The 15941-nt window shown below is 39.2% G+C and overlaps 1 protein-coding gene across 3 annotated transcripts in view; it reads right to left on the bottom strand.

Moving 5' to 3' along the window:
* ccser1 (coiled-coil serine-rich protein 1) overlaps positions 1-15941 on the bottom strand; it is a 126166-nt gene that overhangs the window by 79519 nt on the left and 30706 nt on the right. For all 3 annotated transcript variants that reach the window (XM_028579254.1, XM_028579255.1, XM_028579256.1), the window contains exon 7: positions 4653-4827. In XM_028579254.1, the coding sequence (XP_028435055.1) occupies positions 4653-4827 (175 nt within the window). The remainder of the gene's footprint in view (positions 1-4652; positions 4828-15941) is intronic.

Below are 15941 nucleotides of genomic sequence, written 5' to 3'. Positions count from 1 at the left end.
CCTTGTAACAGCACTATGCTGCTGAAAAGATTTGGTGGAGGCAGCAATAATAAGCTGCTCCAACAAGTCAAGCAGCTGCCTCAAGGGTAACCCCCAATTTCCACCGGTTGCGGAACGTCTGCGGATTCGCTCCGGAACAGCGGCGGAGTCATTAAGGTTTCCATTAAAGTCAATGTGTGTATTTCCACTGACTGCAGAACGGCTGCGTTTTGACTCCGGCACAGCTCCTGCGATCCGCAGCCCTCCGGAGCAGATACGCAGAGCTTCTATTCAGCAATTCAGCACAGGGCAGATAGTGTGGTACAGGAAGTCGAGCACAGAGAATTCGCGAGATCTCGTGGGTCCTCGTGACTTCAGCTGTCAGTCATAGCCGCAGCCGTTACGCAACAAATCCGGACCTGTCCACAAAAACTATACGTATATGTTGTAACAAGTAGAACTGTCACAGTTTTGCTAGAATCCATGGATTGACATTGACAAATGGGGATCATTGTGTTAGGCAACAATGCACACATGGACAGTGGCATTTTAGAAGTGTTTCTCCGTTCAGCCAACAGGATAAACTGCTGAGAGAACAATACATTAAAAAATGGATGGAGTCTCTACAGCTGGCTTAAATATTCTAATCTGACAAATATGATATGCAAGACTTGCTTTGTTAGGGGACACAACAGCTCTGCCAGCTGACAGGAGGAAAAATATACGCTTTATCAAATTAGCCTTGATTGCTGGAAACAAGTGTATTGCTATCATGTAGAAGAGTGAACTTTCCCCTCCTGTCTCCTTATGGTTTAAGGAGGTCACGTCATACTGTATACGGCCTCAGAAAAAATTATGTTCAATATCAAAAAGAAACCTCATCTATTTGTAAATTGCTGGAAGGACTTTGGGCAGTACCTTAAAAACATGTCACAGCCTGCTGGGAAATCTCTTCCATTTGTGTTTCAATAGGCGACCACTTTATGCTGCTACTACCGATGAACCGGTTACAATGACATGGTTTTCTGTTAAACTATTGTGCACTGATATTGCTTTATTCATTTAAAATGTCAATAAAGAAACTGTTTATAAAAAAAAACAAGTTTCTCTCATTTACTGTCTGACTTTGAAACAACACTTTTAAAAGTCTAACTCGAAGTCTTCAGACACAAACAATTACATAATCTAAATAAAATGAAAGGAGTGTCTGTCTGTCCTTTGATTTTTTCAACAACCGTTAAACAGATTGAATTCACACATGGCGGGTGTATAGCTGAAGGAAGTGCAGTGTTGAGTGTGAGCTCTTGAGACCTATGGGACATATTTATTAATAGTGTGTTATGTACACACTGTGCAGTGTATTGAGAGGGGACCCCTATTGTTACACAGCCAAAACCCCAAACGGCATGCTGGGTACAGTTCGTTCTCAGTCGCTCGATACAGTACATTAAAGAACAGATGAAGAAAGAGAAACCGGAAAGACCAGAGATGTTAAATTGTATCAAAACTTAAATATTTCAAGCATCAGGGATTTAACTTTCAGAATGAACGCTTTTGTTCCCTAAAAAAGCTTAGTCCCATAGAGCTAGCTGTTGGCAAATAAAGCGTATACTCCAGCATTGCTAGAAGATGCAACAATGTCATGGCAGGTGTACTGCTCAGGACTCAAGAAAGCACAGTGTTGAGTGTAAAGTTATTTAGATGAGCGGTTCTCAAGAAAGCTGCAAGCGGGCAATACTGGAGGCCAAGCAATCGGCCTCTCAGCAATGTTTCTACCAAGCTGCTCTTGACTGTTTATTGGTGTATATTATTATATTTGTGGGAAACCTAAAAGTTTAACAGAGTGACAATGCCACTTCTTGGGTATCATGTAAATGTCAACTTTGCAATTTATTTTATTAGGTTGTTCAATTATATTTTAAAACAGTCTTTGCTACAGTAGTGAGTGGTATAGAGAACAGATGGAGAAAAATCTAGGAGATAATGATATAAATACTGGACTTTTGGACTTGAGCGTCTGGCTTCATAGCTCTTAGTTTACACTGCATGAGTCGTTGTTGTAATTTGTGCCTCTTTGAAAGCATTTCTCAAAGTTTTCAGCTGTTTTGAGGATGTCTGGAATGGAACTCAGCAATGTTATGTGTGACATATAAAGCTGACCAGTGTTTTGACAGACATTAGCGCAAAGGGATAATAAGTGAAGGCTAACAAAAGAAAAGAACAGAAGATTGGGCTCAATACCAGAAGGTCACGCAAATAAAATGCAGAGCATACAGACATGCCATGTCACCCTCTCCTTGCCGAAGAATGGATTACATCCGTTGATGGAGGATAACACAATTTGCAAGTTAATGATACAACAGAGCAAGCAAAGAGGGCAAAGTATCCCCGCTTTCATATTCATGTTCTGCTGCTGTGTACCCTCTCGCTCTCTCTTTCTCTCACACTCCCTTTGGTCTCTCCATCACCACTCTAGTTTATGTCTCTCTCCACTAATTATTATCTTATCATTTTCATGTCTGATGTCTCTCTTACAGTGGTCCTGGGAGGAAAAAACAGAGAGATGAAAAGTGAAGAGAAAGGGAAAAAGTCATACATATGCCTCTGTGGACTGTAATTCACAGAGAGGTCCTCACAGCTAGCTTTGATCTTAGTTTAGAGGGACTAATGGTGGGGTATTAGGGAAGGTCTGGTCATCCTTTTATATGTATTTTTGTGTATTTGTGAGTGTGTGTGTATTTAATATTGCTGCATTTGGTAAGGGTCAGTCACCCATGTAGATTACAAGAAAACAGCATCCAGACATTGCTAATGGATGTTCTTTCAGCTCAACTTCCACAGCATATGGTGCTACTATCTAGGGATCGACCAATATGGATTTTTTAGTGCCCATAGTTTTTTTCATCAGCCTTAGCCGATGATACGGGTTGCCAATTTTCTTGGGCCAATATTTGGAGCCGATACTGCTTTTGCTCCCTCAATTTACATCATAAAAAAGTAAACCATGCCACACTGGATTTGTTCTCTGCCATTTCTTTAAAAATAATAAACAAAACCACAGATCAGTGTCACTTCTGCAATCATCTTACATTCATATCACCCAAATTAAGTGCATCATATGGATGGGTGCACTGCATATGTTTAATTGTGCAAGGGTAAAAGGTTTTCATCAACATCTACAACACAGCCTTGATGATGCATTGCTTGCGGACATATTATAAGACAGATATATTTTATTATTATAGATATATATAGATATATTATTAGATCATCACAAAATGTCCTTTGTCAACACATTTAAATAATTTAAGAAAACAATAAACCTGAAAAGTAGCCATTGAAATAAAGTGCTTGATTTGTAATTTAAGACTGCCATGCACTCTGCTAGTGGGGGAGGGGCAGTGCATGGTCTGCACGTGAACTGCAGATATCGGCCCGATATATATCGGCCGTTCGATAAAATCGGTCTATCACTACTACTATTATCCCTCTTTGGTATGTAAATATATCATACACTGTGTATATAATCAAATTGTGATAAAGGGTATTAGTAAATATGTGAGCACTCTCATTCCAAAAAGAAAAAAAAAATTAAAAACACAATACATTAAGCACCACCAAACATTAACTTCCAAATAACTAGTTATATTGAAGCTGTGCTTACACAACTTTGAAATACTTGCCACACTCCACAAGAGTGTAATTATCATTCCGTAATTATCATTCCGGCCTGGCGTGAACTCTAACTTAAACTAGAATTTACAATCAGCAGTTGATTGTATGTTTTATCATTATGACTGAGAATCAGCCCCAAGTCAAGCTCTCTGCAAATTGCTATTACCCCAAATAAAACACATAAATCACATTTAGAACAATGTTATGTTCTTCAAGAAAATCTCAATAAATTCTAAAATGTAAATGCTCTATTTACATTCTTTTGTAAAGTAGTCCCACGGTTAAAATACCGCATGACTGCACAGGGCCATCAATTTGGTTCCCTGGCTTTTACAGTTAAACCTTGTGCAGCTATTGCAACGTGTCAGTGCTTTACAAAGTGGCCATTACAGCTAATCATGTCTATAATGGGTGGATGTAATTTTACTGGTTTCCCCGACATTCAGATTGAGAGGGACTCATAGCCTGAAGTAAAACTTTAGTTTTAAAGCAGGCTAAAAGATTTTAAGAGCAGAGTTATACTCTGAAACAGAAGGATTAATGTGTGGAGTGTGAGTGTATGTCTGCATTTTTTATATATATATCATAAGAATATGATGGCAAACGCTCAAATGTAGAATCTGATTCATCTGAAATCAACAAAACAAAGTGATTACAGAGACCTTTTAAAGGCGGAAAAGCATCCAATTTAAAAAGATTTCATGGAGCTGAAATAGAGCTGATTAAAACAGGGAGTGAAGAAATTTGTCAGTGGAGCACTGCACTGTTTTGGTTCAGAATACCAATTGCATCATACTATTTGCCAACCCCTTAACGTCACTGGTTTAAAACAATTTAATACATTTATAACTTGATCAGAGAAGGGTATGTCTGGAATAACAATGAATTTCGGCTTCTCGTTGTGTTATTCTTGTGTTTTGTGACAGTCAATCTGAGTATAAACCCATGTCAAGAAGAGTCTGCATGCTTCTGTATGTGGGTGCATGTGTATATCCTACCTCCTGCAGTGTTCGTCTCAGTCTTAAAAGCAGGGTTTTGACAGCAGTGCAGTCCTGCTGCATCAGTCGAAATGGAAGGGTCTCCAGCCCTGGAGGTAAGGGCTCATCTTCCCTCCCCAAACCCAGCACCGAGCTCCAGTCAGCAGGCAGCAGGCTGGTCGGACGGCTGGGCTCCCTGGAGAAGAAGTCAATTGAAGGGAAGGGAGAGAAATAAAGAGATGAAATGTTATTATGAGTCAGTATGAAAACTTGATCATTGACCTGACTTCACTGCTCCTCACTGCTCTCCACAGGCAACCGGTGGAATCTCATCCTTGCCTTTGGTTGTTACGGATGGTGTAGATGATACATTACACAGCAATGTCAAGACATCAGATGCTTCTGTATATCCCAATAGTTCCTAGAATCCTGTGTCCTATCATGTGTGGCAAAAAAAAACAACTTGTCTGCAATCATGTCTGCGAACATGTGTGACAATTAGATACAAGACAGTAAACTATACCTTCTACAAAGCAATTATGAAGATCTGTATGCATCATTCTAAGAGCAGTGACGATACACACATTTTTCACAGTTTTATTAAAGCCATTACTTGAAGATTTATGGAAATTCAACTCAAGGTGGCTTTAAATAATACATAGTGAAAAGACAAGAGAAATGAGAGAGAAATAGAAATATAGAAGAGAGATTTCTACAGCGCGAGGAAGAAAGCCGGGGAAACAAAGGTCAGATGGAGATCAAGACCTGCAACAGCTGCTCCACAGGACATCCTAAGGACTCTATTTTAATGAGCCATCATTTCTATAATAAGTCTGTTTTAAGATGATTTAAAACAGACAACATGAGATGATAACAAACCCCCACACAAACAGACAAAATAAAAGCCCATACAAATGCCTGCATGTGCGAACACACGTACACACTAATGCATTCAGAGATCAAAGAAGCCAAAGCACACAAGTCCATCTTCTAATCCTGCGACTCACCATCATTATCAACTCAAAAGGATACTTCATTGTCAAGAGCTTTGATTCATTACAGCCCATCACTGCTGTGTGATCCTGTCTGGTTGTACAGATTTTTCGAGGATTCTAGTGTTTTGGGTTACTGCATGTCCGCAATTATTCTTCTGCAGAAACAACCCTGTGATTGTGTTTGTGTGCGCAGCTAATTGTGTCGTGAGCCATCAGCTCTCTCATCAAAATGGCACAACAGAGGATGTACTTCCTGCGGCAGCTGAAGAACTTCAACCTGCCAAAGATAATGATGGTGCACTTCTACTCTGCCATCATCAAGTCCATCCTCACCTCCTCCATCACCATCTGGTACGCTGCTGCCACTGCCAAGGACAAGGACATACTGCAGTGTATCATTCGCTCAGCTGAGAAGGTGATTGGCTGCAATCTTTCGTTCCTCCAGATCCTGTACACCTCCAGGACCCTGAGGTGGGCAGGAAAGATCATGGCCGATACCTCCCAACCCGGAGACAAACTTTTAAAAACACTACTCTCTGGCAGGAGACTGTGTTCCATTAGGACCAAAACCTCACGCCACAAGAACAGTTTCTTCTGGCCTCATCAAAAAGTCCTGGGATCACCACTGACAGACTCTGACTCTGGACACCCCCCCCCCCCCACCAGTTACTCCACGTTTCATTAACACACATCATCCTGATCGCAGTCCGGGGTGGCTTATTGCGGGTAGGGATTATGGCCTCTTGTTTGTATACTGTAAAAAAGAAGCACTGTAATAACAATTTTGTAACTTGATTCTTCAAATTAAGCTTCAAAATAAAAATATTTGAAACATACACACATCTTCGACCATTATCCCTGACCATTACACATATTATATATACTGTGAACTTTTGCACATCCCCTGATCAACATTTTTGGCACACCCTGCACAAACTGTACAGCTTTCTTTCCCTTTCTAAATCTATTATATTGCACATATTTGTTATAGTATCTTTTTACATACTTTGTATCGTAATATATCTATTCTGCATTTATGTTCTTGACTCTAGCAGTCCTTTACTTTATTGTTCATTCCATTTTTAATATGTTTATTGTTTACTGTATGCACCTAATACACCAGGGCAAATTCATTGCAAGTGTAAACTTGCTTGGTAATAAATCTGATTCTGATTATATACAAGGCACTGTTTTAATTAACTGCCCCATTAAAAAAAGAAAAGAAATAAAAAACAGTTCATAAAGCAGTAAACAGGTGTCTGCAGTAGGTCTTTGGTACATGGCCTCTGTTCTTTGTCTCTTCTTTAACATCTATTTAGTACAGCAGAGGACAGATATTGGGAGGAGAAACTTTCAACAGGAGTCAGGGTTACTCAATGCCACAGCATTCCTCATCTGTCTTTGCCTTCCAGCCAACACTAAAACTCAATTGAAGCACCACAATTAAAAACACTGACCTTATCTATAAAAACAATATCTTTATAGTCATCCATTGCTCCGAGCTCACTTTACTTATTCTGTCAGTTTTAAAGTTTAACCACAAGCATATTTTTAATTGTTTACGATGTAAGACTACTTTATATTCCACCAGACATGAAAACAGTCTCGAAGTTTTCTAGTTTCAACAGTTTCTAGTTTCAAAAAAAAATGTGAGCAATGCTTTAATTTGGTCTGTTTCATCTTCGCCTGGCCACTCATACATACAAAATACCAAATACATTAGGAAAATGAATGCAACAGCTTACTTTATGATAGCGAGTGCATTATGAATGTAATTGCATGGCTGTTGTTGTGGAGTATAATTTAGATTTTTACTACAATATTTGACGATTATGGGGTAGTAAAAGATGCATTGTGAAAAGCCATTTTCATTTTCTACATTTTCATTTTAGGATTAACATTTAACCTTGGTTAATAGTTGTCCATGGGCATATTTAGCACTCTTTTCACACAGTAATAATTATACACAAATACTAAGTCCAAGATGTAGAATTATGCTAAAACCTTTTAAAGTCTGGTCTGGCTATGTTCATGGGTACAAGTAGTGTAAAGAAACGGGTTACTTAGCATGAACATATGTCTGGTTGGCAGGTATGAAGATAGTGGTAAGGGTACAATGAAATTCAAAAGCATCAATAAGCAAATGATCTATGGTATTTGACTTGACTAAGTAAAAATAACCACAACACTGAGTTCTGTGAATACTGAAAAGTTACCTTTAGAATGTGTCATTTTTTCCATTGACAAATTATTTAAAAAGCAATTACAGTCAGGTTTTCTATAAATATGTGCAGATGACCCTTACTTGGCCCAAAGAGATTTTCCAAATATCAAAACTAAGGACATAACAAAAGCATGTTGAATGTTTAGCTCCAAGGCCAAAGTGGTCTGAAAGTGTAAAACTATTAACAATGAATAGATTGTTTCTTTCTCACAAGCGCACAATAATTAATCTGACTATAGTAATAGAATAATACTGTAAATGCAATGTAAAAGTAATGTGTGCTTATAACATGGTTATGGACAGTTTTCCCATTTCAGGTAGTAAAAGAAAGTGGAGAGAAATAAAACCAACCAATTAACCAACAGATTAATCAAATGTGTTTAAATAAAATAAGGTGCTGCATTTGTCTGCAAAGGCCAAGCTGTGATATTTTGACAGAAGTGCATAAAGGGGGAGTGTGTATCTCACCTTCTTTATGACATTTCCAAAAGGTGAGCTGGGATATAGCAATCTCCTTACTAAAAACCACAAAGACAACCAGGGAGTTCACAGTCTGTATATCAAGAAAAGGAGGAGAGAAGAGGGGGATGGCAGTAAGGAGAGGCAGGCATAGACGCAGAAGCGAGTAGCTCTTTATCATCAAGAGACCGTGTTCACTCTTGACTGATAGCCATTTAGAGGGGAGGTGAGAGGAAATTAGATGCCTTTAGTCCCATTTTCCCAGAAAAATCACCAAGTAAACAGTGGCGGGGAGCATTAAGTCAGACAGCAAATTCTCCAGGAAAAATGTTCTTTGAGCAAAAGAAGACCATATCACTAAAATATCGATCAACATAAGCCACTCCAAAGACTTCTCACTAAAAAGGTCTGACTGAATGGCTCCCTCATTTGCACAAATGCTTTCTTCTTCACTGGTTCTCCATCCCACCCCTCTTTCTTCTTTTCCCTATCATCTATTCACCGTCTATCTGTCTACCTTTCCTTCTCACTCTCTTTCTATTTATCAATCATCAACCCTCGACCGCTCTGTCCAAGCTCCCTTCTCTCTCTCTTACTTTTCTTTGTTCACCTGCCCTTCCCTTCTCAACCCCCACCCTGCCCTTTGTTCGAGTCCTTGTCTCTACCGCTCTCCCCTTGCCCCTTCATCCCCCAATCACTCTGACAACCGCTACACTAAACTGATGCAGTATCAAAGCCTAAGGTGCCCCCCGGGGATTCTGCTTAGCACCTCAGACAAATGTCGATGAAGCCTGCTGTTTTTTTCTTGAGGACTGGTGAGCTCTGTCTGTCAGGTAGCCACTGGTTCTTTTCCCCCGCCTTAAACTGTATAGGTTGTAGCTTTTGTTCCTGCCTCACATGGCAGGAAGTTGCTTCATTTACTTCTCTGTTGCTCAACCCTGCTATCGAGGCTGGATGAATTGAGCGTGAATAAATTACATATGTTCAATCATGCACTCTTCTTCCCGACAGCTTGTGTCAAGTGGTGCAGTGCAGTGCCACAATAAAGGTTTCTTCTCTCAAAGTTGTTTTTTTTGTTTTGTTTTTGTTTTTCTACGTATGGTTTTCTCTGAGTCTGACACTCTTGCCCTTTTTCTAGCTTTTAGGCTTTCAGGTTTGGAATCTTTTTTTTTTTTTACCTCTGTGGTGCACATCAATTCCACAGAGTGACAGAAAAATAAGAGGGAGAGGTGTTCAAACTATACCCACCCTAAACTATAATCATAGAGGTCCCCATATGCAGGGCAATTACTGTTTCAGGTGACTAGAAATGGAATAGTTGGGCTGTTAAGAGTGTTTTACTGTAGGGAACATTTAAAAAACAAAAAAGAAATGGGAATACCACTAAATCTCACTTTTTCTTGGTCCTCTGTCATGCTGTCTGTTGCGGTAGAAATGGCATTGAAGTGATGAATTTATTTAGCTTATATTTACAAAAAAAATAGCCAACTTTATATCATATGAATAACATCCATCTACAACTAATTTGCACCAGCATTTTATTGTATGTCTGGCTGGCGATATTTAGTATTATTGCAAAAGTAGTTAATGTACTGCACAGCAAAGTAAGAATGTAAAGTTTAGGAAGATAGATGGGCAAGCAAAAGCCTTGACTTTGACAAAAGACACCAAGGTTCACGCCGCGTGTCTATTTGTATAGGAAGTCAGTTTTTACATTTACAATGTTTAAACATGACCACAAAGGGCCTAATAAAATCACACCTTAGTCAAGCTTTTGTTATCACAAGCAGATATTACATGTCATTTAGCTGACCCTTTTATCCAAAGCGACTTACAATTGCTACAGAGGCTGCACGCTTCTGGAGCAACTATGGGTTAAGTGTCTTGCTCAGGGACACATTGGTTGATGTACTGCAGTGGGAATTAAACCCAGAACTCCCACACCAAAGGCATGTGTCATATCCACTGCGCCATCACCACCCAGATATTGCAGGAATAAAACACAAAATGTGAAGATTGGCAGTATCTCTGCAACATATTTTTTTTTAGAAGAGACTGGAACCAGCAATGCACCATTTCTCAAACAGAAGTTAGCGTTTTCTGTGGTTTGATATTTTGGACCGGAAATCTCCCTTCAGAATAAAAAGAGCATGATACCTGTTTAACTCAATGAAACCCAGCTCTCAGTGAGGATGGAACAAAACTTGGAACCGAGCGACTGTTTCAGTGACAGCAGCATTGGCAAAGACTGCCAAGCTGCCAGTGTTGTGTGTGAGGTATATGCGAGTTTGCATGCGTGAGCATGTCATGTCAGAGTATATATTTTTGACTGCAGTTACAGAGTAGACACATTCGCTTTCCAGCTAAGTACAAGTCTCATCTACAGGTAATTACCCCACACATACAGTATGTGGAAGAGCACACACACAAACACACACCAGGAAGTGCACTGCACATCTGAAGAAGAGTCTGTTCAGCAATGATAGATGTTATACAGGCAGGGAGGCCGTTCCTCTACCCAGGGTCATCTGTCTTTTCACTGTCATGAGCCGATAGCCGGACACGCTTGCTCTTTTTTTATTATTATTTTTTTTTACAACTCACGCTCTACCTCTCTCTCACTCTCTCTTTCTCTCTCTCACACTCACACTCTCACACTCTCACACACACACACACACACACACACACACACACACACACACACACACACACACACACACACACACACACACACACACACACACACAGAGACTGTCGGAGAAAACCATATTAGAGGCCTATTCATCAGCCTGTGTAAGGGGAACTATCCAACACGATCTCACGGTAGGGTGAGTCACGTTATTTTTAATCTATTGATTCTATCGTAGTACACTAATTACCAGTAAATTGGTGCATTTGCTCTGCAGAACTAACTCAGGTCATATATAAATATCTTCATATTGCACCATCTCCACCTCATCGTATGTTTTGTCAAATCTGAAAGTCTTCAACAACACAAATGGATAAAGTCCTAATTTGAATTCATAAAGATGTAGTATTACACCAGCTAGTGGCTGAAACTGGTAATGCGTGACCATGTCAGTGTGAAACTAATTACAATTGAACACATGGATTAAAGTGCAAATCATTGTTTTCACAGAGATTTTTCTCTCTACACTCTTTTCAGAGTAATTACACAAAGGAAAGAAAAAGTACACCGAAAAAGAGTGTGAAAAATGCCCCCTTCCTTAATCCTTAAAATTGTACTCTAATTTTTCTTTTGCCCCTTCTGTCCTCACAATTTTTTCTATTCTATCTCTCCTATTTTCTTTTTCTCTTGCCCATCGTCTTTCTTTTCCTGTTTTCTCCTTTCCTTTCAACATGTATTTTTTCTTCTACTGTCTTTCTCTCCCTTTAACTCTCCCCTCAATCCTTCTGACTCACCCCTCTCACCTCTAAAGCCATTTCTCAATAGCTGCATAAGAAGTGATCCACTTCGCCAACCTGAAAAGCCCAATTATCTGCCTTTTTATGACTTTCATTATTTTACCACTCACACATGTTTTATTACAGGGCCGTTGGCTCTAACACATACCTGCACATCCACACTTAGCCAATAACGACAAGGCACACATTCCTATATGCACACTAAGATGTTTAGGGTTACATAATGTTCAGTTAGTGCATTAAGTAACAAATAATGACTGCTCGTCAAATAAATTATGAGTGATTGAAGTGCTTTATCTTAAGCAGCAGTGAAGAGGGGTGGGCTGCACCCTTGTCAAACAACAATATGAAGACTGCATTGTCTCAGGAATAAATACAGTAAGACACATTAACACTGAGACATAGATAGATAGGGCAGTCAGTCTACTATGTCAATCTTTCCCTCATTAAATTGTTTACTGACAACACCCATTTATGGGGACAAACTGTAATCTGTGGGTCATGTGTGCACTTGTATGCATGCACAAGTGAAGTATAACAGTATACTGCAGCTATTGGAGAATGATCACCCTCATTTGTCACTCCTTTCCATCTGACAGACACAGTGCGCTCATCTGCATTCAGCACCTGGGGCTACGGATGTTTAATGCTGCCATTAAACTCATCTCTGACATAAAATGCATCTGTGACTAAAGTGTGAGCACAAGCCAAGCTCCAGGCAGTGAATCTAATGTTGAATTCAAGTCTTCAGACGGACAGAAACATGGGAATATAAAACAAATTTAATATGGCTGGGGTAACTTTGTGATTAACCTAATTGTCCTCTCTGCTTTACTTTACACTTTGCACTCTGAATCTGCACTTGTTTTTGCAAGAACTCTGTACCTCTTTGTATACTCTACTTTTCCCTGTCTGACTTAATGAGACCTTCTGAGACTGTCCACTAAACCACTTCCTTAGCATTTGTTGAGTATCATAATGTTAATCCCGTACAAAAAGGCTAAGAACCACCACACTAGCTTTTGGTGGGGGAGCGACCTTAGGGAGTTATCAGCACACACTTGCACTAATTACTATCAAAACTTCTTGTTGCTTGGAGAGATCTATTTAATATTGGTCCCATGTGTCACATTACATTTTCCTATTTCAGAGAATATTGCCATGCCACAGTGCCCAAAGTTGTATCCTGTATTGAAGCCTTAAAGCGATAATCCACTAAAGTGGAACATTCTCACTTTTTAGCAAAAAAACCCTTCTATGAGTTCACAAAGTCCACTACTAAGAGTTAGTGCCCGAGGATATATGAGACACAATACTCTTTTGAGTTTGTGGTGTTATGCGAACATCACAGGATTTATTCTACTGCTATATAATTATGTTTGTTCCACTTTTTTTTAAAAGTAACTGTGCCTGTTTCCAATTCTGAATAATGAGAATTTACCCCCCAAAAAAGCATGAATGCCAAAGGTGACAATAGATCACAAAAGCAACCACTGGTTGACTGAGACTGATTTTTTTTTTTATAAACTCAAATCAACAATCCAATGTAAAAAATGCAAATTTCCCACCCAAAGGGAATTATTTGTAGGGCACATTAAACGTTCATCTATTCTATTCACTACTTAAGGAGATGATAATTTTACGCTATTTATTCAAACCATGATAATAAAGGACCAGAATTTCAATTACATTATAATGTGTTGTGTTGTGTTTATTCAAGAAAATTCAGCTATACTTTGCCTAGTCTATATCCGCGACGTTCCACTTCCGGAATTGCTCTGTTGCCAACGGAAATTCCACCTGATTTCACTCATTAAGGCAGGATATCCGTTGCCTTGGGCTTCCTTCCTTTGGCATTTTAAACTCCAGTCAATTTATGAGGACTATGGTTAACCTTTTCTCAGTTCTCTGCAGGGGAAATCCAGACAGCTAGCTAGACTATCTGTCCAATCTGAGTTTTCTGTTACATGACTAAAACAACATTTGAACGTACACAAGTCCCACCAAAACAAGTTCCTTCCCGAGGCAATTTTGCAGAGTTGCCGTTGCTCCGTACAGCGCATAGCACTGCCCGAGACAAGTGTGATTGGTGTAAAGAGATGCCAATAAACTAGAGCATTCTGGGAAGGTCTGGCAATGCAAGACTATATTTTGCCTGACCCTGCAGTTCCAAGATGTTAAAGTGCAAAAGCTCAGGTGCAAAAGAAATATTAAAGTAACACCATGAAAATAGATAGTATACGTATGCATATGATAATGTATTTTTAGCTTCATGGGAAATTTGTGTGATTTTCAACTTTATCTCTATCTATCTGAATGAGGGATATGGTGTGAAAAAAGCCTGCTGTTCTCTCCAATGTTCTTTGTGTTTCTGGGGCTCAGCAGCTGCAAAATCTCCTCTACTTTGTAAGAGTAAGGCCGGCTACACACTGGCTAAGTGGCGTGAGCGTGTTGGCTGCGTGGCGTGTCCGTTTTTATTTCGGCTCCCATGTTAACAGGTTAGAGCATACACACTGCCTGCGTGACACATATGTCTCAGGTGCTCAAGCCGCGCCGAAAACGCGTGCATGCTAGAAATAGAACCAATGCCTATTTTTAACGCGACACGCAAGCGTGGATGAGATTATTTTACAGTGTATATTTTACAAGAATTGTGAGTGACTCGGATATTCAGACGTATATATACAGTAACATCCATGTTCAGCCAGAGCGGCTGCAGATGCAGCGAGGACGATATGGACGGCAGCACAGAGCCTTCAGAACTTGAGCTGCCGAGAGCAAACACCGACTAGTGGTGCCTTTGCTCAAATTGCAATTCAATGCCAACAGAAACTGAATTGATTTTGGGGCTTTTTGTCATTGTATTTTGCAAATGTAATGGTCTGCTTCTGAAGGAGTGAGAGCCGCCAACGAGCTGCTGTTTACCGGGCGGTTGCTCAACGAGGAGCACAGCGTGTAGCTAATGTTTTATGATGACAATCAGTAACAACATCAACAACATAAACAAACAAGATAAAAAAAAATGAAAATGTTGTCTCTCTCTTTTTCATTTCCTTTCCTCTCAGAGAGCCAAATACATTGTTTAAGATGAGACATAATTCTGATTTGTTATTTTGTAGCGCCATTGTTGTCACCACCATGACAAAATAATACCACAGTGCTGAAGAAAGGTTGCAATGCTAAGTCATAGCATAGTACACATGATGTACAGTACATGACAGTGATCCTGGATGCACAACTTTATTGTGACAGACTCTGCACTCAGGTCCGATCCATTTTAAATGTTCACACTTGATATTCTCGTTGACAGCAATTCTGAATAAATGTTAACCAATATCCCCTTATTACCTTTTAGTCTTCATGTTTTCTGACTTGGTGCCCATAAACATAATTTCCTGTTCATAATCATTTGCATAAGGGTTAGCTTAAATGAAACTGAAAATGTGCCAAGGTACCAGTAATAAGATTCTATAATCCAAGATATTAAAGGCATGCATGCTCCTCATCTTCATGTCTTTAAAAACTGTTTCAATGGCAATACTGAAATATGCTGTATATTTACTGTATGTATAGAGGGACATAAAAGAGCAGCATATGAAGACACTAGGAGTTTCAAAACTAGGTGTATACATACATATAGAAGGCTATAATGACAGCAAGTGGAATGTTGCTTTAATTGTGTACTCAACATGTAATTTACTGTAATCTTAGTTAACAAGATGATCTATAAGTAAGACATCTGTCTGTATGAAGAAAAGTTTACCCGTGATGGGTAAAAATGTCTCTGTCAAAGTTAAAAAAAAAAAAACACCTACCAACACCTATAATTAACAAATTGTATCTCTTTTGTTTAATCCGCACACAAACAGAAATGTAAAAACAACACTTTGTGGTTTCAGGTGGAGATATTACATACTATACTATAATACTATCCTTTCATAAAGCCCATGCATACTTAGTTAGGATGACTTCAATGCAAATTATACATTCACTGTATGTGTAAAATGTACTTGGCAAATAAAGGACATATTACATTAGTATTATTATCATCTTTCACAAGCTGTGTCTATTTGCACTTCTGGGTTGACAGATATGGTCAGTGAGCACAGGTTTTAATTTTGGTCTCCGCACATTGGTACCTAACCTTGCAACATCACTGTGACAACAAAAATGCAGCTGTTGTTTGCTAAGAAATAGTTACAGCAC

This window comes from Perca flavescens, chromosome 5 (genome assembly GCF_004354835.1).
Source record: "Perca flavescens isolate YP-PL-M2 chromosome 5, PFLA_1.0, whole genome shotgun sequence".
In the NCBI taxonomy this organism is placed as follows: Eukaryota; Metazoa; Chordata; class Actinopteri; order Perciformes; family Percidae; genus Perca; species Perca flavescens.
This window is presented reverse-complemented; position numbering and strand designations above follow the sequence as displayed.